Source organism: Natator depressus, chromosome 7 (assembly GCF_965152275.1).
Source record: "Natator depressus isolate rNatDep1 chromosome 7, rNatDep2.hap1, whole genome shotgun sequence".
In the NCBI taxonomy this organism is placed as follows: domain Eukaryota; kingdom Metazoa; phylum Chordata; order Testudines; family Cheloniidae; genus Natator; species Natator depressus.
This window is the reverse complement of record NC_134240.1, coordinates 77,887,155-77,910,705: the sequence shown is the minus strand read 5'-3', so window position 1 is coordinate 77,910,705 and position 23,551 is coordinate 77,887,155. Positions and strand designations below refer to the sequence as shown.

The 23,551-nt window shown below is 39.4% G+C and overlaps 1 protein-coding gene across 2 annotated transcripts in view; it reads right to left on the bottom strand.

The window, feature by feature from the left end:
* LOC141990943 (solute carrier family 22 member 15-like) overlaps positions 1 to 23,551 on the bottom strand; it is a 64,764-nt gene that overhangs the window by 20,481 nt on the left and 20,732 nt on the right. For both annotated transcript variants that reach the window (XM_074958860.1, XM_074958859.1), the window contains exons 4-8: positions 20,786 to 20,950; positions 18,927 to 19,056; positions 14,894 to 15,115; positions 5,524 to 5,664; positions 3,001 to 3,086 (exon numbers count right to left, since the gene is read on the bottom strand). In XM_074958860.1, the coding sequence (XP_074814961.1) occupies positions 3,001 to 3,086; positions 5,524 to 5,664; positions 14,894 to 15,115; positions 18,927 to 19,056; positions 20,786 to 20,950 (744 nt within the window). The remainder of the gene's footprint in view (positions 1 to 3,000; positions 3,087 to 5,523; positions 5,665 to 14,893; positions 15,116 to 18,926; positions 19,057 to 20,785; positions 20,951 to 23,551) is intronic.

The following is a 23,551-nucleotide window of genomic DNA, read 5'->3' as shown; positions in this document are numbered from 1 at the left end:
ATGAATGTCTTAATCCTAAAGGAATGGGAAGAAAGAGTGGAGGGGGAACTATAAGAAAGTTCTAATTGTGTTTTAATTTAAAAAATAAGTTTTTAAATTGACCAATAGACATCATCTTTAATGGCTGAAAAGCTATAATTTGTCTTATTCCACGTGTGAAATTATTTGGATCTATTTTGGTTGATAAACAAGCTGAGCTATCTAGAAATCAAGTTTCTGATAGATGAGGACATGCAGTGCATGTGTTTAGTACCTAATTATAATTTTAAATCCACTATAATAAAAATCACGATTTTTTTTTTGTTAAATACTTCAAGGAATGCAGACTGAGACTAATAAAAATTGCTTTATTCTAATAACTACAGGTCAGATTAGAGAGGGAACAATCCTCACTTCATGCTGGGAACTGAATCAGACTGTATGATGCTGGGAGCTGAATGGTTTAACTGACTACAAATATTCTGGGCCCAAGAACCAACTTTACTCAGACCAGGCTAGAAACTGACACACACATGGTAACTTTATCAGTCACCACAACATCAAAACTCCAAACGGAGTAGATTTTATGAAATTCAGCAGTGCTTTAGCAATCCTTACTCTGTTCTGGTGCACTATCTTTAAAGATGATTTTTTTTTTTACTCTTGCTTTGACACATGGATGAACAGACCTACATGCTGTTTTTAAAAAATCATCAGAAAAAGTAAAAAATTAGTTTGGATTGAAAGGGACTGAAATGAAATGAAATGAAATGAAATGGGGGGGAGGGATAGTTCAGAGGTTTGAGCATTGGCCTACTAAACCCAGGGTTATGAGTTCAATCCTTGAGGGGGCCATTGGGGATCTGGGGCAAAAATTGGGGATTGGTCCTGCTTTGAGCAGGGGGTTGGACTAGATGACCTCCTGAGGTCCCTTCCAACCCTGATATTCTATGATTCTATGAAAGTCAGTCCATCACATAAAATAGCAGAAGTTACTAGTTATTTCCGCCTGCATGCCAAACATAAATATAACTTTTTCTTAAATCAGTCTATTTTAAAAAGTGGTTAGAATTCAGTGTCTATGGAAAGTTGATAATTGGGGCTGCAGCCCCACATTAGCAGAATAAGCTACCTGTTGCACTGAAACTGACACCAATGTTATATGGTTTTAATAAATGTTTGATCCTTCACTTGCTCACCAGTATAATATAAATGGAGGTTGCAAATGCTCAATGCAGTTTAATATTTCAGACTGAGTGATCTTGCATTCTATTACCATTGTATTGAAGTGTGTTATGGTAATATAGTATACCTTATCCTCCTCAAGCACTCATGCAAATGAGATGTGTATCTCATGAGGCTATCCCATTGAGAAAAGTTTTACATTAAAAAGGGGAAAAAATGCTTTCTTCTACTTCTGTTTCTCTGAAGATATAATTCCAAAAAGATTTCTATTCCTAAGCCTTGGGTCATTACCACAAGCCTGGAAGAACTACCTCAGCGCTTAAAGAATTTTGACCCTTGAGGCTTGCAGTAGTAGGACAGAGAGAGAGCAGGTCCCCTACTGGCTGATGTATGCTGGATATAAATGCTTCCCTTTGAATATTCCAGTCAGTTCCTTTGGTTTCACAGGACGTGAAACTCCCAGGATGGTCATCCAATTGAAAATGGTTAATTAGGACTCAAAATAAGTCCCACCCCCAAAACACAAAAACTAAGTGCAAACACTGAGGCACCTTAAAAAGGCACTAACCCCCAAACTCTGAGGGGAGTTATGGTTGCTGAATGAGAATCCCTTCATAATGGTATCTCCAGAGAACAAGACTTACACATAAGTAATTCTTTCTTCTCTAAAGATCCTATCCACCATGATTCTTACTCCTAAACAGTAGGAACCGGGGAGAATGTCCCAAAAGAAAAAATAGGCAATCTTGATACATGCAGCAACAACATGCCCATTGCCAATAGCGAGAAAAAGAAGCAGGCTTAGTTTTCATTACAAATGAGTTCAGCACTTTGATGACAACTGCCTATCTGGTCGTAGTCAGGGGAAGGATCTACACCAGCATGGGAGGCGTTAGCACCAAGTCCTGGAGCTCAAAAGCTGTGGCTAGCTCAGGCTTACACTTTGAGAATTTACCCTTTGTAGTACTCCGGTCTGGCCTTGGGCTAGACTTACAGGAATCCCTATGATTCCTTAAAGAGGGATTTCAGGCACTCCAATATCTTTTTCAGTACACTGGGTAACAAATTGACAGGCAAATTGACATACCCACATATCAAGGTCAACTCCTAGGCAAATGACGTACCAAATACAGCTATGCAAACTGGACACAATCGTGTTGCACTAATATTCATATGTTCGCCGAACTTAAAACTACAATCTCTTTCTAGTTTCCATTCTTATATTTCTTTCCATTCAGTACAAACTAAAAATTCATACAGACAATGACTTGTTTATATTGCTCTATATTCTATACACTGAAATGTAAGTATAATATTTATATTCCAATTGATTTATTTTACAATATGGTAAAATAAGAAACTAAGCAATTTTTCAGTAATAACTTGCTGTGACACTTCTATATTTTTATGTCTGATTTTGTAAGCAAGTATTTTTTAAGTGAGATGTAACTTGGAAGTACGCAAGACAAATCAGACTCCTGAAAGGGGTACAGTTGTCTGGAAAGGTTGAGAGCCTCTGCCGAACTGCATCTCAATAGTAACACTACTATTTTGTAATATTAAGTAAAATAAAATGTACATGAGTAGATAGCGCAAGATTCTACAATGAATCTGGTAGGATTTTTTAAAAACTACTGTAATTGTGCAAATACAATTTGTCACAACTTTATTCAATAGTTGTACCATGTCCAGTTCTAATGCAACCAAAACATCTCCAAAATATACAGTCTTTACTAGGTCCCTACTATTTCCTAACAGATTAGTTGAGTTTAATTGTAAAACAATTATCTGTAGATAGACTAGCTCAAGTTTACTTAGACAACAGTACATACTCACCAGAATTTTCTGGTAAAAACATGATAAATATACATGTAAACCCTGCAAATATCAGGAAAAAAGTTGTAGTTTTACGTCTTCCAGACCTAAGAGGAAAAAGAGTACATGGTTAGATAAGGTTAAAATCTAATCTCATCAAGACAGAAAACTTGCCTTTTTGTATTTGTCTGTGAAAAGCCCAGGGCTGTAATAATAATAATTATAGACATATTGTACCATGTTTCAGACAGCGGTTTCAGTTATAGAATTACATACTTTTTTAATTACAATGCATTAGTATTCTCAGAGACTGCTTTCTAGCAAAATGTTTCATTTTTTTCAAAACAGTTTTAGTGAATTCATTGTTCATGAAAACTATCAACTTCTACAACAAATGAGCGAGGGTGTCCTACAAACAGCAGCCTCATTCACTACACAGCCTTGATTCATTCTGTGAGCACAATCCATTCTGTACAAAGAATGAGGCTGGGATCCTGTGGAAAATACAATACATGTTCGAGTAATTAAGAGATTATATACTAATGCATACACACAAGGGGACTGACTTAAGGCTGGATAGGCAACCTTCATTCTGGCCTTTCTAACCCCTGAGTGCTTGATTATGAAACCTTAATATTCTTTTACATAGTTTTTGTTGTAATATAAAGTAAAAAGTATAAAATTCATTTTATATGTAAGTCTTAACAAGAATACATACGACTCCACAAAGGCTATTTCCACACCTGTTTACTCTGGAATAAAAGTGAAGTGGACCTGACTGAGAAGCACCAGCCAACAGTCATATTTGCAGTACTATATTATATACAATTGATATTTACTTACAAAGGATTACAAATAAATTTGATTCTCAGTCAGTGAATTAGAAAATCACTGATAGTTCAACTGAAAAGTTAAATATATTTCTAGAATAGTGAACGTGCCTGTTACTCAGTTTACACTGTAAAATATATTAGCTATATCTATAGATTTCTCTTATCAACAGCAGAATTCTGGATTCTTTACAATCAATGTAGAATATTTGCATTAAAATGATCCTTTTCACCCTTTTGAAACAAAATGTAAGAATTTCTTAATACGTTGTAGATTAAGGCTAATACCAAACTTCAGGCTACCTGGCTTGTTACAGATAATACCTTTTCAACTTTTATAACTACATACATCCCTATGCCCTCATAATATGAATAAAAAAAAAAGTTCTCAAATACAGATGAATATATTTTCAACAAATTGCACAGGGACTAAGCCGCTTATGTCCCATGAATGTATGTTATGCAGTTTAAATTGAAGTCCTTGATCATTTTAGCTTGGCAATCTTACAAGCTCAGTGAGTTTATATGTGAAATCCTGGCCCCAATGAAGTCAGTGGAGTTTGCCACTGATGTAAATAGGACCAGGACCTCACACCAAGTTCCTTGAATGGCAGTGGGACTGCAGTTTTACATAGCTTTGGATTTCTAGAGCTAATGCTTAGCTTTTGGCACTGACAAAATTTTTTGTAACTGAGGGCCTCCAAAAACAGAGAGAAATACGAAAAATTATGGTCTAAGTGATTATGACTTTAAAAATACTGAACCATTTTTTCTTCATAACTGGCTTCATATTTTAATGCTTGATAAAAACAAGCTAAGTTCAAAGTTCTTGCTACTTCAATTTGTTTAGTTATTTGGGTGCAAACTTTCTAATCCTGTGGGAATTCTGCGCCACTGCGCATGTACAGAATTAATGTCCCCAACAAATTTCTTTGTCTCTCCATACTAAGCCCCTCTACAGTTAGATTCTGCTGGGCTGAGCCTGCCTGCCCATACCTGCTGTGCCTAGCACAGAATGGCAGGGCCTGGGGTGTTTCTGGGACAGGCCTAACCCTTGCACTGTGTCAGGGTTGGGTACAGCCTCACCACTGAGTCCCTGCCCAGGAGTAAGGGGGCTGCAAGCTGATCTCCCACCTCTATGCAGCCAGTGGCCTGTGCTCCTCACTGCCATGCTGGAGCCTCCATATTTATATATTGACAAAAGTTTGCAGAATTTTAAAATATTGTGCACAGAATTTTTAATTTTTGGCACAGAATTTCCTCAAGCATAAGATATATAAAAAGAGTATTCTACCCATACTGACAATTATTTTACTCAGATTTTTCCAAAAATAAAAAAAGTTCCTACTTAGGCTGACACTAAACATTGAAAAATTCAACCTAATAGGACAAAGTTAGATGACACCAAAAAGAGAAGGGTGGAAAATGCTAAACACATTCCTACCTTAAGTACAGGAGGCCCTACAGTTAACTGCCTCCCAAGAGAAAGACAAAGAGGACAAGGTAACATCTTTTATTGGGCCAACTTCTGCTGGTGAAAGAGACAAACTTTCAAGCTTACAGAGAACTTTTCAGGGAAAAACAGTTTCAAAAGTACATAGTATCTTACCATTAGAAAAAAAAAAGCTAAAATAAGCTTTTCCCTATTTTATATATATATATATGATTCTAGCCTTACAATACAGACATAAAACTATAAAGTTAATATTCTTACCAGGATTTCTCAATAAAAAACATGCAGAGAGGAAATGCAGGAACTTCTATAAGGCCATAAAGAGCTACATTTAGATATAGATTTCCTCCTAATTCACCGGCATTGAATGTTAGGCCATAGTATACAAGGCTGCAGACATACCTGAAAACATCCATAAAGTTTGATTAGTTTTGGTAATAAGCATTTAAAGCTAAGATCTTAAGTTAAAATTTCTTTAAATACGTACTAGTAGTACAAAGAGAATTATTTCACACACAGCATTATGGATCCCATTCAAAGAAAGAAAAGATACCACAGTTTCTACTTAAATTCACAAAGAAACCCGATCTTCTTGCCAAAGTACCACCATAAATATTATATAATATATATTAACATATAATATATAATAACACACCCACAATAATATATAACAACACACACACACACACACACACACACACCCCCCCAACCTGGGGAGATTTGACATTCCATAAGTATTTTTAAAAACTGTTTAACAGACTGAATAGATGTTAACTTCTACTCTATTAAATATATAGCTAAGTTTGCTATATATCAGACAGGTCCATGAAAGTAGAACAGACTGTCCAGCCTCATGAGAAAAATTCATGTAACAAATATAAAAAAGGATAATAAAGTATATTGTCCAGGTAGGAGCAAAGATTCACTCTCATGGATTAAATATATTGCCTCTTTTGACACAAGCAGTTTGCCAAATTCAGGGTGTTGCAGGTTGTTCCAGTTAGAAGTTGATATTGAAGTCAGGTATTTTCTTTGATGCTGTCACTGTGCCTCAGTGGGTCACAGCTGAGAATGCCAGATTCAGGACTACCTGCTGAGAAATAGGGCAGACTCTCTCCAAACTGGTGGTCATTCTTTCATTCGATTATACCAAACCAGTAACAAAAGTAAACTACTGGAATAAACTGTTGGCTTATAAAGTCTCTCTGGTAACTTCTGTTGTTCAATGTTTGGCTGCGTGTGTTCTCTCTATTCCAGTTCTGCGCAGATAGTTGGCACAGACTTGACTGAACGGCTCAATACGCATAGACCCGTTCGTAGTGAAGGAAGATGGTCAGGTTTATTGTTAATGAAGCACAGTTCTAATGTTCTGACTCAATGGTTACGGGCATGGGTGGCAGATATCATAGGTTGTAGGAGGCTGGGCCTCCCCAGACATCCAGGCATGGGCCTGCCCATACTCCACCCCCAGTTCCCCCTGTGCGGTGGCCCCGGCTCAGGCAGCTCAGCCTGCCCTCCGGGGCTCCGGCAGGGGGTGGGGCTGGGGGCTAGGCTCCCCCAGCTGGCAGTTCACATGCCGCTCATGGTTACAGGTACACTAACACGGGATTGCCTGTTGCAATGGACTAGCTCAGTTAACAGCAGGACTTCCCATTATCCCCTAGGCCAGCCAAAGACACTCCCTCTGAGATAACTCTTTATACGCCGATACAAACAAGTTACGTATTGCCCCTCTGATGTGGTTAGGTGTCATCCTCTGATGTATTTAGGTGACCCTCATTACCTTGTACATGCTGGTTCAATCAAAAAAAATTTCTATCCATTATGCTGTCATCCTGACCTTATCTTTAAGATGGGTCAGCGTGTTCCTATTATCTTTGGGGAATGTGTTGGTATCGAGGTGTTCTGGTACCACCTTTCTGGAATCTGTTTGCATGTGTGTTCTGTACCTAGCACTTCTTAGTAATGTGTGTTTCTGAAATATCAACTCTGTTCTTACCAGATGCTGTGAGCAAGGCCTGTCTCTTGCTCACAACCTGACTTTGCTTTATAGCAGCAAAGCTTTGACCACTACTTCAACTCAGGCCTCATACCAGGCCTTTGATACAAGGGCTTATGTCTCAGGCTCTCTTCCTACTACAACTTCCAAAAGTTTTTGTTGCAAATCCACAGTCTAGAGAATCAGAGCAGGAAAGAAACAAAATGGAGATCTCAGGGGTATGTCATATCCTCTGCCATGTGCCTGGAAATTTACTGTCTCAAACAAAGCTCACACCCCAGTTTGTGGAAAGTTACTGACACAAGATGGAGTCCAGGGTCACAAGAGCATATCACATGTCCTTACACCGCTTGATGACTCACAGGGGATAGGCCATTGGCCCCTTGGAGGCTAGGGCATCCACAGGAAGAGCTATCTGGGTGGAATGAGTTTCTTCTATGGCCCATTGTGAGAGCTAAGTGTCATTGATGAGTCATCAATACATAGCTGTTTGGTCTTGATGTAAATCTCATCTGGTTGGTGTTACCCAGGAATACAGCACATATGTATGATGCCAGCACATAGCCAATATTTATGACTTCAGATTAAAAAAAATGATACATTCATATAAATAGGATAATCATACTTACAAATCATAACTTTTCCATTGACACCTCACATGACATACTTTGGACAAGATTTGTTGCAATTGTATAACAATGGCAATATCAATGATATAAATGGCCCTATTCAATCATTCACCATCACAGATGCAATCTTGTTTATTTACAAAGAATGTACAAAGTCCTCTTTGCCGCGAACACAGGAGGAACCCAAAAACAGGTGATAGACGTGAGGGTTAGGATTAGCAATTCTTTTGCCAGCACCAAACCCAGAAACCCTACTTTCTCTACGCTTCTCTCAAGGTCACAGACCACGCTTGTCCAGGCTGTGTGTGTCATAGAAATCATAGAATATCAAGGTTGGAAGGGACCTTAGGAGGTCATCTAGTCCAACTCCCTGCTCAAAGCAGGACCAATCCCCAATTTTTGCCCCAGCTCCCTAAATGGCCCCCTCAAGGATTGAACTCACAACCCTGGGTTTAGCAGGCCAATGCTCAAACCACTGAGCTATCCCTCCTCCCTAAGGAGGTGTCTTTCTCCCTATATTACTGCACATGGTGAGTAACCTTTTATTCATTGAGTGATGTCCCTATGGGTGCTCAACTGTAAGCCACTATATAGCAGTGCCCCTAATGGAAGGCTGGGGCTTTGGAGTGGCATTTAATGCAGATGATAGGACAGTGTGTCCTAGCAGAGTATTTGATGCCGCGTCCTGAGTAATGGCGTAGTGAAGGCTAAAAGTGTCCACTAATGCCCATGTGGCCACTTTGCTGACATTTGCAATCGGAACATTGTTGAGAAAGGCAATCAAGATGGAGAGAGAGTGGGTGGAATGTGCTCTAGCTCCAGAAGAGTGTTGATTGTGTAGCTGGTAGGACAGAAGTATACACTGCAAGATCCACTTGGAAAGGCGCTGCTTAGAAATGGCCCCATCTGTTGATCTTTCGGCTATTGAGAGAAATAAGGAGGACTTGGACTCTGTCCCTTTGGATCTTGTGGAGTACTCTGAACAGAAGGCAGAAGGGAGGAAAGACAGAGTCACCGCACTTCCCAATTAAGGAGGAATGCATCTCCCAGGGATCCACATCCTAGGCCCACTCTCAAGCAAAATTGAGGACAGCAGGCATTCTCTGGTTTGGCAAATAGATCTATGGTGGGGAATTCCCAGCAGTTGAAGATGTGCTGAAGGGCTCGCGTATCTAGTTCCCATCTTGATCGTGGAAGAAGCTCCTGCTCAGTGAGTCCGCAGTGGCGTTCTGGTGTCCAGGGAAGTATGCAGCTGAGATCGTGATGCCGTGCTGGATACACCAATTCTATAATTTCAGTGCCTCCAAGCATAGCGAATGGGACCTCGCTCCACCTTGCCTGTTGATGTAGAACATGCAGGCACTATTGTCTGTCATGACTCTGATAGTGCAGTGTGTGATCAGTGGGAGAAAATGTAGGCAGGCATTGTGGACTACTTGTAACTCTAGGAGGTTGATGTGTAGAGTGAATTCGGTTAAAGACCATCTGCCCTGCACCGTATGAGTGTGAAGGTGCGCTCTCCAACAGATTAAGGCGGCGTCGGTTGTTAGTATCATGGATGGTGCTGGCTGAAGGAAAGGAACCCCAACACGGATGTTTCTGGGCTGTGTCCACCAGAGTAGTGAGTCTTTGACCATCATAGGCATGGATAGAAGTTTGTGAAGGCTGTGTCTGTGAGGAACATAGACTGTACGTAGCCACACCTAAAAATAGCACATGTGTAACTGTGTATACTTTACTACAAATGTGGCAGCTGCCATATGGCTAAGTAGCTGACATGTCCTGGCTGAGATCTGGGGATAGGTTCTCACCATGGATACAAGATTGACTATGGCGAAAAATCGGTGAGCTGGGAGGAAGGCTCTGGGTTGTATGGCATACAATTGTGCCCTGATAAACTCCAGTTGTTGCACTGGTATTAGCATAGATTTCTCCAAGTTTATGTGAAGGCCAGGGCTCAAGAAAAGGTCCACTGTCATTCAGGTAGCGTGAAGGGCATCAGTTTCGGATGAGGCCTTGAAGAGACCGTCGAAATATGGAAATATTACGACTCCCTCTTTGCATAGGTAGGCAGCCACTACCACAAGGACTTTGGAGAATGACGGGCTGTACAGAGTCTGAAGGGCAGTACTTTGTATAGATAGTGATCAGTCCTCATGATGAATCAGAGGAACCATCTGTGGGCAGTGTGCATTGTGATGTGAAAATACATGTCTTGGAGGTCAAGGGCTGAGAACCAGTCCCCCTGTTCCACTGCTCGGATAATGGTGGAGAGAGTAACCATCTTGAAGCATTGCAGTTTGTCGAACCTGTATAGGTTTTGAAGATCTAGGATCAGTCTCTACCCGTTGGATCAGAAAATAATGGGAGTAAAAACCCTTCCCTCTGTGCTGGGATGGGACCAGCTCTATGGCTCCCTGTTCCAGAAGGTGGTTTATTTCTTCTCATGGAATGCGTTTGTAAGAATGGTCCCTGAAAAGAGAAGGGGAGGGAGGGAGGATGGCTGGGTGGGCTAGATAGGAATGGGATGGAGTATCCTTCCTCGATGATCTCCAGAACCCATTTGCCTGAGATATTCAGCAGCCATGATGGAAAGAAAAGGGCTATATGGTCACCAAACTGGCAGGCTGTTGGAGATGGTTGTTGTGACTGGAGCAGGCTTCTTGGGGCCTTGACCACACCTTCAAAATTGTTGTTTGGCCAAAGGTGTGTGAGAGGTAGCTCCTTGAGGAGTCATATTATCTGCATTTGGTAGGGGGCTTCGGTCAACTTGTTGGGTGTCCTACTGTCAATGGGGAGTGTACTGTGGTGATTGGGGTTGCGGGAGAGGTTTGTATTTCTCTGGTCATCTCTTCAATACTTCATGCCGAGAGAGCAGAGAGTTGCTCACATGTCCTTAATGGAATGTAGGGATTCAGCTGTAGGCTCTGCAAATAATCTGGGGCCCTAAAAGGGTAGGTCCTCAGTGGTGGTTTGTACCTCCTTAGGGACGCTGGAGAGGTGCAGTCATGATGCCCATCTCATAACTATGGCAGTCGCAATGGAACTGGCAGCAGTATTCGTGGAGTCCAACAAGGCTTGTAAAGCTGTTTGGGCCAAGAGATGTCCTTTGGATACAATGCCTGGAGTTACTCCTTTTTGTCATCAGGAAGGTCTTGGCAGAGTTCCTGTATTTTGGAATAATTGAGATAATTGTATTTGGCTATGAGAGCCTCATAGTTGGATATTTGGAATTGGAGCATAGTGGATGAACAAGCCTTCCGACCAAATAGCGCCAATCACTTCCAATCCCTGTCATAAGAGGTGGATAGAGGTTGGTATTGGTGTCCCTTTCCATTCATAGCATTGACCACTAAGGAATTTGAAGTCAGATGCGAAAAAAGAAAATTCCATGTCCTTTGTGAGAATGTAATATTTTTTGTCTATCCAATTGCAGGTCGGCAGGACAGACGCTAGGGTCTGCCATAGCACCTTGATGGGATTGAGAAGGGCCGCACTGACACGGAGGGCTATTTTGGAGGATGCAAATGCGTGCAGGATGTTGAGCAGTTTATGCTGCTGTTCTTTCACTTCCTCGAAAGGAATCTGGAGAGAGTCTGTTATCATGCCAAACAACTCCTGGAAGTGTTTGAAGTTGTCAGCGGACAAAGGGAGTAGAGGCATGATAGCCTTATCAGGGGAAAAAGTGAAGAAATGGAGTGGCAGTAGAACTTCCTCTGACAGTTCTTCTTCCTCATCTGCTATGGAGAGCAGCTCAGTCTCTGGTGGTCAAGAGACCAATGGAGATGGCAAACCTGTAGGCCTTCGGCTTTGCTCTATGGGAGGCTTCCCAAACTATGCTCTATACATGGCCCAAGGATCCCAGTATGGCCAATATGGAGGGAGTGGCACCTGGGGTTGCATCCATGACAGTCCATACCAGTGCCCTGTCTGGTTGTGAATAGTGACTACATGTAGAGGATGCCTTTTTTGCCTGTCCCGAGTATGAGGGCGGGCAGAGTACTCCTCCTCCTCTTCCTTGCTGGGAAAGGGCAGTGCTGTCCTCAGAGGGGAAAGAGAGCAATGCTGAAATTCCAGAGAAGAGGACAGAAGCAGAGGGAGGTTGTGTCTGAGTAGTGGTGACTCAGGCAGATCAGATACAAGCAGGTCCTTGGGGTATCTGAACTCCTGGATGCAGGGGAGGAGCATCATCAGCACTGGTGGATGTATCAGTGCCAAGGGAGAGGTTCATTCTCTTGAGCAGACAGTAGATGGAGTTGAGCACTTGCTCAGTGTCAAGGATTTGCTCGGTGCCGAGGACTTGCTCAGTACCAGTGGTTTGACCTGTGCCATGGGGCCTGAAGCTAATCTGGCTGGAGTGGTCAGCACTGTTCTTGAAGGTCTCGTGTCCTGTCTCTGGTGATGACAGCTGTAGGTCTGCCTGCTTAGGATCTTTAGATCTGTGCTTAGCTCTGGCACTGGAGGTACTTGGATGGTCCCTGGAGCTATATTCCCTTTCTGAGGATGTCGAGGCAACTGAACTCGCAGGGGGAGGTGTTCTGGTGGGCAGAGCCTCAGAGCGTGATGAGGGAACCTGTTTCTTCCCATCAGCACAGGAAGGAAAGATTTTCTTTTAGAAGGACATATCAAATCAGGGCCAGTGAATGACCTAGCGGAATGTGAGAGCTGCCCAGGGCAAGTGTCTGGGCCAGGGTCTGATGCTGGACGCAATGATCTCTCCACAAGGAGAAGTCGTAACCAAACATCCTGGTCTTTTCTGGACCTGGTAGTCAGGTTGTGGCAATGAGTATACTTTTGTGGGAAATGTCCCTCTCCTAGGCAGCGAATGCCCTGTGGGTGACCGTTAGTTACCGGGAAGGCATCCTGGCAGAAAACACACCTCTTAAACCTGGGAGTTCCAGGCATAAGGGTGAGGGGAAAAGTTTCCAGATAGATAGATAGATAGGATGAGAAAGGTAAGAACTACTAAAACTAACAGGTTTCAGAGTGGTAGCCGTGTTAGTCTGTATCAGCAGAAAGAACGAGGAGTACTTGTGGTACCTTAGAGCTTATGCTCAAATAAATTTGTTAGTCTCTAAGGTGCTACAGGTACTCCTCGTTCTTTCTGCTAAAACTATCAGATAAGACGCTATCTAACAGGTCAAAATGAGAAGCAGGCTCTGCGGCAGATTCCATAAGAACAGCCATACTGGGTCAGACCAAAGATCCATCTAGCCCAGTATTCTTTCTTCTGACAGTGGTCAATGTCAGGTACCCCAGAAGGAATGAGCAGAGCAGGTAATCATCAAGTGATCCATCCCCATCCCAGACCAAAGATAGTAGAGAAGGAACTGGGCAGCGGTTGGGCCGCACAGCGCTATATCTAAAGGTAATAAAGAAATCCAGACTAATTTTTTATCCTGGCATACTGAAGACTTACAAAAAACATAGACTAGTCAGTCAGTCACAGGTTAGAGGGTTAGTTATAGGTGTTCCTGATCAGCTTACACAAAGTCAGAGCTCTTCCTATGACTTATTGCTGCTCTGGTCCAGGGCCTTTATTTCCAGATGTGTGATTTTCTCTCCCATTATGGGCCCATTTTTGACACTGTGCTTGACGCAATCAAGGGCACTAAGCCCAGTGCATATGTATATCAAGAGTGCACCCAAATCTGATATTTAAAAAAAAAAAAAAAAAATTTGCACCTGCATTTTGTCTTTTATGTAGCCCTGTAGTAATTACAGCAGTAATTAGAAGATAAAGGGGTAAGAAACTAACTGCAGGAATGCAAGAGACCTACAGGCCTACATCTATAAAAACAGCTTAAGCATTTAGCATAGGCATAAGGCCTTAGGGAGCCTGAGTAGGAATAGTTGCTCAATAAGTTAGCATAAGTAAGTAAACTAACAATGACCTTAAGTCACAAGAAGGCATTAGACTTTGTTTATTGTTTTGTAACAATCACAAGTGCTACAAACTGCTGGTAGGTAACTACAAGAAGGCAGTTTATACCACTTTAAAGTATTTTTGGAGGGGAACATTAGCAGATGCTCAACCGCAGGTAACCATAGTAATCCAATTGACCTATATGTTAATCAGCTTTGCTTAATTAATATACTAACTTATAGGATAATGACATCCCAATATTATCAGGGCGAGAAAGTTAAGATACAGTAAAGGAGGGAAGAGTTATGCATACATATGCATAAGGACCATCAAGGCCTATAAAACATATGATTTTATGTACAACCATTGGAGTGCTTCATCAGCATGCCAGAGTTGGACTGGATCTGTCTCAGCTTTTAGAGCTCTCCCCAAGGATAGAGTAAGTATATACCTGTAATGGTGCCAGTCGCACTGACAGTGTTCTATTACATAACTTTACTTGTTTGGATTGTTTTACTTATTGGACTAATCATTGTAATAATAAAACTTTCACAGTTACAGGTCTTCCCTAAGTAGTGTTGTCACTGCAGTGCCCCACAGGCAGTAATTCTGACAATTCTAACATATTAGAATGCTAATTGGACAAACTAATCAATAATCTAATCAATAATTAATTAATAGATCAGGCAACATGTGAAAGCTCATGACTAGATGTCGTGCCCACACTTTGCCCCCGCTTACATCTACACCGGTCTATTTTGAGCTCAGTGTTTCATTTTTACACCTACATTTTGATAATTCATATATTTAGTATATATTCAGTCAGAATGTAAGATGGAAACAATTATTAATTTCTGTATTAGCATTGAATTTTTTTTTAATGTTTTGTTGTCTCCAGCTAATGTCCTATTAGTCTTTGGAACAGTTTCCAGATAATACAACTTGATCAAAGGTATTACAATGCAATACCAGCACAATGTTTCAGAAAACCAACGACTAGAATTACTAACAGAAAAACTCAGAATTTTATTCTGAGAATGCTATTATTAAATGAAGGGAAGAAACTGAAAATCTTAATCAGTTTCTCATCTTTGACTAATTTATGCCATCTCAGCACCACTCCTTTTTACTACTTACCAGATATACATCAAGATGATAGTTCGCCACCGAAGGACTGGGTGTTTTACTAGGTTTAGGACACCAGATGCTGAGTCATTCTTTTTCATTGTTCCTGCACATGGTTTCAATTTTATAGTCAACCTTTCTTTTCCATTACCACAGGCCAGGTATTGAAGCACATCCTCTGCTTCTGCAGTATTCCCCTGGGAATACAGCCATCTCGGTGATTCTGGAAGCATACTACCAAGGCAAGATACAATAGTGAAAGTTCAGTCCTACCAACAAATACTGTATCAATCTTCTTTTTCTGCAAAACACCTCAAGTGTCATCTTGTAAAGCAACTGTATATTAAATCTAAACATTTGAGATCTAACTTATAGTACAAGCAAGTTAAAACCCAGATATTTTCTCAGTCAGTTTGTATCAGGTACCCAAATTCTTTTTTCTAATACCACGTAAAATATTGTAGGCAAAATGCTATGATGTCTAAGTATTTTTAAAATGTAATTTAAAGCCAAATCTTGACCTCTGCTGAAATGACACACAAGGGAACAAAAAAAAAAAGCACATCAGAAACCTTCTCAATTCCCATTCACTGTGCTGCCCAAGGCAGAATTTTGTCCTTTATGTTAAAGGATGTCTTAACTCTTCACCCCCTAACAGAATACCCACATACTCATACCCAAGGAAAATACCCTCACTTGGTAATTACCTTGACGCTATACCTCAGTACCAATTAATCTCCAGTCTCAGAAAAATTTGGAACTTTAGTTCCACAGTAATATCAAAATGTTTAAAGCCAACTCCAAATCAGTAAAAATCATAATGAAAAATAGTAATATTGAATTGTCAAAACATTTCACTAATTCAAACAAACAAACAAAAAGCTAGAGCAGAAAATTAGGCCTCGCTGCATTTGATTATAATCAACATGATCTTTTTCACATTTGCTAGCCTAGCAAATAAAATAATGTTTCAGAAATTCTCTGCTCTTCAAAGTCAATATATCTAAAGGTAATAAAGAAATCCAGACTAATTTTTTTTTCCTGGCATACTGAAGACTTACAAAAACAAACACATTTGCCACAAGACAAAAGCATACAAGACACATGCATACACAGTATAACTTAATATTTACTTATTTATTTTGTATTTTAATATTTAATATTTATTTAATTGCTGATTTAAATGATAAAAAGCCTCCTAGATAATGTTTGGCAAGTGAGGAATCAACTTTTACAACAGAAAATTCACTTAAAGACACCATAAGCTAGTATTTCTAGAAGAGACAGACCAAAGCTGAACGGATTTAGTCAATATGACAAAAGCAACATTAATAAACTAGGCTTTGATATTATTTTAGTGCCAGTATAATACTGAATTGCTACTTGTCTTAACAGTATCTATCCAATTTAAATATGTGGAGAATTATTTATTATTGCGGCCTAGCTCATGTTGTGGATGGGGACCTGATATGTGCAAGTGAACCAGAAGTCACCCCCACCCCCATTTTTTTTTTTAAAATAAAAAAAGGAAAAGGGTTTTCCTATTGTACCTCTGAGTGACAAAAGTTTTACCAACGAAAATGCAGTGTAGACCTAGCCTAAGTAATTTATCTTTCACTTTTGCTCTAGATGCTATACTGTGTCTGAGAACATGAGTTTTACAGAACAATTCTAGGTAGCATTGCATGCAGATTTAAGGATCTTATTTTCTTCACTGGGAAAACAGTTCTAACAAATAGTTTTAAAATAGCAGATCAATTAAATCTGATACTCAATAAGTCTAATTTTTTTTGCAATAGTACAATAGTTTATAGTTTACAGACAATATTTGTTGATTTCTTACCACTTGATTTCTCCAGTTTTTAGAAGAATATCTTGCTAGTCTACATTGCGAGAGAAAAATGTCTCACCTTTTATTTGTTGTTTTAAACAGGAACGAATATATAATGTCTGCTGGAAGTATTTATCAGTATTTATACTTCTAACTTCTGAAATGTAACAGTGCAAAGTGTAAATCCTATCATCCCCTCATTATTTTCCCAAAATGTTATTGGATTAAAGTGGTCATCAAGAAGAAAAACTTTAAATTGCCTATCAAAATGGAAGGAGTGGGTTCTCTTCAAACAGCTTTATCCCATGATTCTTCCCCCTTTTACATTTCAATTTGGACATTTTGCTATTGTTTTTGTACAATATTGTTCCAATAAAAGTCATAAAAAACAAACTAGAAACTATAAAAACATTTTAATTTAACTTGGTTTTGTTCCATGTTGTATTTCGGTGTATAAGTTACTTTGTCAGATTCCTTGAAACCAATGTTAAACTTTTCTCATTTCAAAATCTCTGATGCTCTTTAATTAAAATGCAATTAATTTTATTAATTATGTGGTGAGTGGGCTCTTGGAAATAATATTCAAAAACGAAAAATAGGTTTGATAAGACTACATGCATTTCAATTTCTGAAGGAAATTAAATTTTTTTCATATGGGCCTCTCCTTTTCATCAAATTAATCTTGGGCCCTACAATTAAGTATCTCAGAAAACAAATTCTATGTCAAAGAGAGAGCTCCATTTCTATCATAAATATAACATGCTAGAGAAGCAAATGATGTTAGATGAGGCGTCCCCTCAGCTCTCCCAAATCTGCTTTTTGGGGGGTGAGGGGGGGGAGGATTTTTGTACACTGCAGTATCTTTGCATGACAAGTCATTTCAAAGGCAGGCCTATGTGGAGCCAATATCATGAAGGTGAAACATTGTTTTTGATATTTATTTAGTGTGCATACTTTTCTATTTCTATGACGATACTATATTATGCTAGCAGCTTTAACTACAGTTTTCTGATAATATGTATATGATGCATGATTTCTTTTCACATAATACTTCTAAAGTGTGTCCTGCAACAGCACAAGTCAGACAAAAATTTATTTGACTCTTTAAATATTCATGTATCTAAAATTCACTCTATAAATAATGTGTATTAAGAGAATAGTATCACCCATCTATCATATAAACAGCAACCACATGTGGTACTTTCACACTCAAAACAAGAAAATTCTCCCCTGACCCTTTAACGATACATGCAGAACTCAGTGAATGCTAAAATTACTTGATAACAGAGCCCACTCTCTTGGCTAGCTCACAGCTCATACCCTCTGGCAGCCCTCATCTTCCCTCTGCAGATTTGCCACTGCATTTTCTTGGACAGTTATCACACAACTGCTTGCTTCATGGGTCTTTGTCCACCACAGCTTTAACAGCATGCTGGCAAACCATCTCCTCTTATGACAGGTTTCAGAGTAGCAGCCGTATTAGTCTGTATCCGCAAGAAGAACAGGAGTACTTGTGGCACCTTAGAGACTAACAAATTTATTTGAGCGTAAGCTTCATGGGCTACAGTCCACTTCATCGGATGCATAGAATGGAACATACAGAAAGAAGATATATATATAGATATATATATACATACGTACACATACAGAGAACATGAAAAGGTGGAGTAGGAGGCTAATTAATTAAGATGAGCTATTATCAGCAGGAGAAATCTCCTCTTATGGGTTCCGCTGTCCCTACCCTATGCTGCTCCTGTCCTCTTATTCCTCCATTTTTACCCCAGCTCCTGATGAGTCACTCGTACTTCACTTATTACACAAGTCAGAAGGAAGAGGTTAAAAGATTTCTGTGTACCAGCACTAACCAAATGGAGACATATTTAACAACATTAAGGCAAAGCTTCTGGCTTCTAATGCTTCAGTGTCAATGAGGTTAATATCTCTACCTACATGATAAAGACAGGGAGGGTAGGCTTCCTTTGGCATCTTTTCTTCAAAGTCAAGTAAAATCTCAAAGCCTTTGTTTTATTAGTGAAAACATCTGCCAAAAAAACTCTTCGACCTTTGATTTCATATATGCACTAATCTTATCTTGCTTTGAATATAAAAATCAACCGTACTTCCATTGCTCTATCTTTCAATAACAAAATAAGGTATTTTTGTTAAACTGCTACGCTTTATATTCTTATACAATAACAAATTTGAACTACTTACAAAGAAAGAAGAAAGAAGAAAACCCCTGGAGAATTTGATACAAATGCGAGGAAGCGCCATTCTCGTATGTAGTAACCCAGTAAGGCATAAACTGCTATGCCGACTGCAAATGTTAAATTTGTTAAAGAGCCTGAAAATAAAAACAAAAAAAGTTACTACATCAAACAATGACAAAAGCCCACACTCAGATGCCTCAAATTTCTAAGCAGTGAAATACACTAAGTATATACTCTTCCTACAGTACATAAAGTCTTTGCAACATTCTTGTGCAGTTATTATATTGCTTTGAGTTCATTTGAATAAGTCAACTGATTCTGATAGTATATGGATTATGTATATGTATTTACAGAATTTTAATATTTAATTGTTTTGTGGGAGGCAATAAAAGCAAAGCTCAATGTAAAAACTGTATAGAGAAGCTGAGGTGGGAGAAGAAGTGAAGGGAAACACTATAATGGATTTAATTGGATGCATGATGACAATCTGGAGCGGTCGTGAGTCAGACAAAACTGGAAGAGAACTCTAAAACTGGAAGGGTAGTTTGTGTTGTATAGAAAAAACATGAACTTGAGTGATACTAGGGTAAACTTACCAAACCTTTCTGAAGAACAAATATCTATAAAAGGTGTTATGGAAAATATATAGTCAATATCAATCACTAAAGCCTAAGAGCAAACTTTTTCAGTCAATTATGTGAAATATAGTACTAAACTGGAAGTTCTCAAACTGTGGTTGATGGAGCCTTGGCCACTGCTGGCAGCTAGAAGCTCTTCTTTAGCGCTGCTATCAGGAGCATTATTATTAGCTCCCTCTCCCTGCCAGCCATTGATCTGTTCTTCAGCACTCCCTACTCAACAGCTGAGAGGTACTAAAACAACAAAGCACCTGAAATGGCAAGGAGCGGAGTATCTCTTCAGCCCATCAGGGGACAGCCCTGCAGGGGAAAAGACTGGGAAGAGCTGAGACAGACAAACAGGAGGCAGACAGAGACAACATGAGTTGGAAAAGTAGAGACAAACAAATGGGAAGGACCATGGGGGGGTGGGGGGGGCGGAAATCAGTAATTGAAAGAACAGGAAGATAGAACAAAAGAAAAACCTACTCCCTCATTCCCAAAAGGCAAGAAAATATAAAGAAACAAACAAACAAAAAAAGAGTGTGTAAAGATTGAAGAAATAAAAGGGGAAAATAAGCTCACAGCACCACAGTTAAACGTTTAGGGCCAAATTCTACCCTCAGTTACTCCAATGTAAATCCACTAAAATTAGAGTTTTTCTACATTTACAACAGTGCGATGGAGAATCGAATCTCAACCTTTATAATTAAATGTACATTAAATACTCGCACTGTCAGAGCAGAGAGACATTTTTAAAACATTTGATTCAGTACAGAATATGAAAAAAGCCCCAGGTATGTGCTAGCTTTATTTTTGTGGGACAGGAGAAATAAACTACTTTAAAAAAATGGTGATGGGGGAAGGGGGGAAGACTTCTTGCCATCAAATATTTTCTCAAAACACTGATGGTGAAATTGGGAAGTTGGGGGAAAAGGGGGTTTCTGGTAAAAAATTTGTAATGCAAAATAGTTCACAGATTGTTTTGGGAATCATTATGCTAATCTTGAAATATCACCACTACACTGTTGTTAATCACACTGATCCCAATCCTGCAGTCCTTATTCAAGCAAAATTTTCACTGAAATCATTGGTATTTTGGGTGGAATATTGCATTTATTTGACTCATGATAGTCTTTAATATGTACTAAAATAACTTCATACATTTAGAATTATTTCTAAAATTGCAAGAATTTACAAAAAAGAAAGTTTTGGGTAAGATATTAGCATCATTCTTAAATCTTACCTGTTAATGCCCAGAAAGACTTTCCTACATATTCTTGTGTCAAGACAAAAGACACTAGAGACATTCCACCATTCATAATCCCAACAATGAAGCGTGACATTGCAAAAATTTCATAATTTGGAGCAAATGCTGTGACATATCCAAAAATGACATCGAAGAACAGACCTGAACAAAACAGAGTATAAAAATCTGGTCTATCAGTCTTCTCAAATAGTGTAAATTCAAAAAAGAGGGAAGGAAGGAAGGAAAGAACAGGACTGAATTATTTACCGTAACTAGTGTTCTAAAGGTAGTATCTCTGTGGATTCATACACTTGGGGTTACAAACATCTCGGGTAACACGAGGACTCCAAGGGGCTCCAAATTGTTAGTATCTATTACCTCACCTTCAAGTCACGCACCTGAGGTTTGTAATACCAAGAATGGATATTTACAAGAGGAAACTTACCTTTAGGCAATACTATCATTCAACACTAGACCCTTCAACTGGAAGTACAACTACAAAATAAATGACCATGACATGAGTTATCAATTGTAATCTGAAAATTAAGTCCTGATCAATTAACTCACACCAACACTCCTACCAGCAGGAGTTACTGGTAACGAGATAATGTGACTGGTTGATAGCAATTCAGCGATAGCACAATAATCACGTAACCTCAGTGTTCTAAAATATACTCTAAATCAATTAACAAAACGGTTTAAGAAAATTACCATCTGCAGAAAATGACGATTACACAACTAAATTTCTTCCTTCAAAATTAAGTACAACCATTGGCCTACAATCTTCAGTTCTGAACTTTAGCGCTAAAGGGATGCTTCATACAACAATTTAGAAATCAGGAAATTGAGTCCATAGGGAACCATGGGCACAACTATTTTATTTCATACAAAGGTTAAAAATGCAAAGAGCAACTATAATTTAAGAAAATACAACTGTGCCTCAAGAACCTCTTAATGCCAGCTGGCAAAGTGGCAGAGAAGTCGTGCACAGAGGTTACAGGTAGCTCCCGAGTCTGGCATGTACATTCTAGTTCTCCAAAGAGAGTCACGTGGAGTCTCTACTAAAAGCTTATGTCATCCTGAGCCGCATAATCACCGAGAGATGTACATATGGATGACATCAATGGAGCTGTGGATATGTAATGAAAATATGTTTTAAACTTTACCAGAGAGGAAAACAGGTATTCTTCCAGACAGCAGGTAAGATGTGTATATCTCTGTCAAAATGTAAGTTAAGCATTGTAAGCCAACACAGTGAAATCCCAGTTTACATACAGAGTCAACAGGAAAGGCAGCACACCATAGAATAAACTACAAGGGGGTCATCATGACTCTGGGGTACAAACAATGAACTTGGGGAAATATAAGGAGAAAGCAAGGAAGACACCACTTTATCCTGCACCTATGAAGTAATCGAGCAGTATGATTACACACACGAAAACGGGTTCTCAAGTAGGCTTGGTTGAAAACACTGCAAAGGACATGTTGGGTGAGATAGGCTAACTTCCAATCTAAATAAGTTTAAGTTAAATTTAATCTCTAGGAATCATGTTATGATTTTGTTTTATATGTAACCCTTCTAGTTCCGTTATCCTTACTCACTCGCTCTTAAATCTTGATCTTTGATAATAAACTTATTGTTTTCACTGTAAATATATCTCAGTGCTATGGTATTATACAAGGAGCTGATGCTTAGTTGAATCAAACAAGTTAGTGTGTACATTGTCCCCTGGGGGACAGCAGGCCTGGTATTTCTGTGAGCATTCAGAGGATAAGGGGCTGGACACTTCTGGGGAATGCTTTGAAGGGGCTCAGGGACTGAGTTACACCTATTGTTAACCTGCTAGGCAAAGTAAGGGTTGGCATAGCAAACTGGAGGTGTCAGGGAGCTGATACCCATTTAAAGCACAGCAGTCTCCCTCTTGCTGGAGGCAGGAAGATAAGGTGACTCTCAGCTCTGGTACTCCAAGAATCATCACAACAAGGTTTTACGGTAGTAATACACAAGTTAAGGAGATATAACTAAGTTTCTGGAGAAGGAGGAACTGTAAAAAATCAAGATGGAATTAAAAAACTCAGGAGAAAAGAACCATAATAAAGAAACTATTGATAAGGTTTCTTTAGAGCATATGGAAGCACTGTAGTATGTGTCTGATCAATCTTGAAAATATCAGGCCAGGACATAGACTTTCCTTATTACTCAAAATGGCTTGGATGCTATCCTTTATCCAAATAGAGTCCCTGATGCCAGGTGGTTTTGTGCTACACAAAGGGGTCCTAGAAAAGGAAATAATCTTTTCTGAGAAAAGCAGAAGCAGGCCCAGGATTTCAATGGGACTGATTGAGAAATATTATAGGGATGGTAAAATGCTACCTCAGTTGTGAGGTTGCAAGGGAGTGTGACTGAAATTGACTTTCAAAAAAAACCTGAGAAGTTAATTCCAATGGGATGAAACTGTGCTGTTTAGACTACACATTAATATATTTTGACGTCTTGCCCTGAGACATGAAAAGCTGCTACAGAGAATTAGTCCCAGTACTGCTAACTGTATCTAGACGATCTGCTTTAGTTTAAGTAGTAGGATTAGTGATTTGGGATCCAAATGTTCAAATCATAGAAGGGCTGGATTTCTCACACACTGGAAACAGTGTCTCTTGAGGAACTCAAATCACTTTAAAAGCACTAGAGGGACAAGGTGGATGAAGTAATATCTTTCATTGGATCAGCTTCTGTTGGTGAGAGAGAAAAACTTTCAAGCTTAC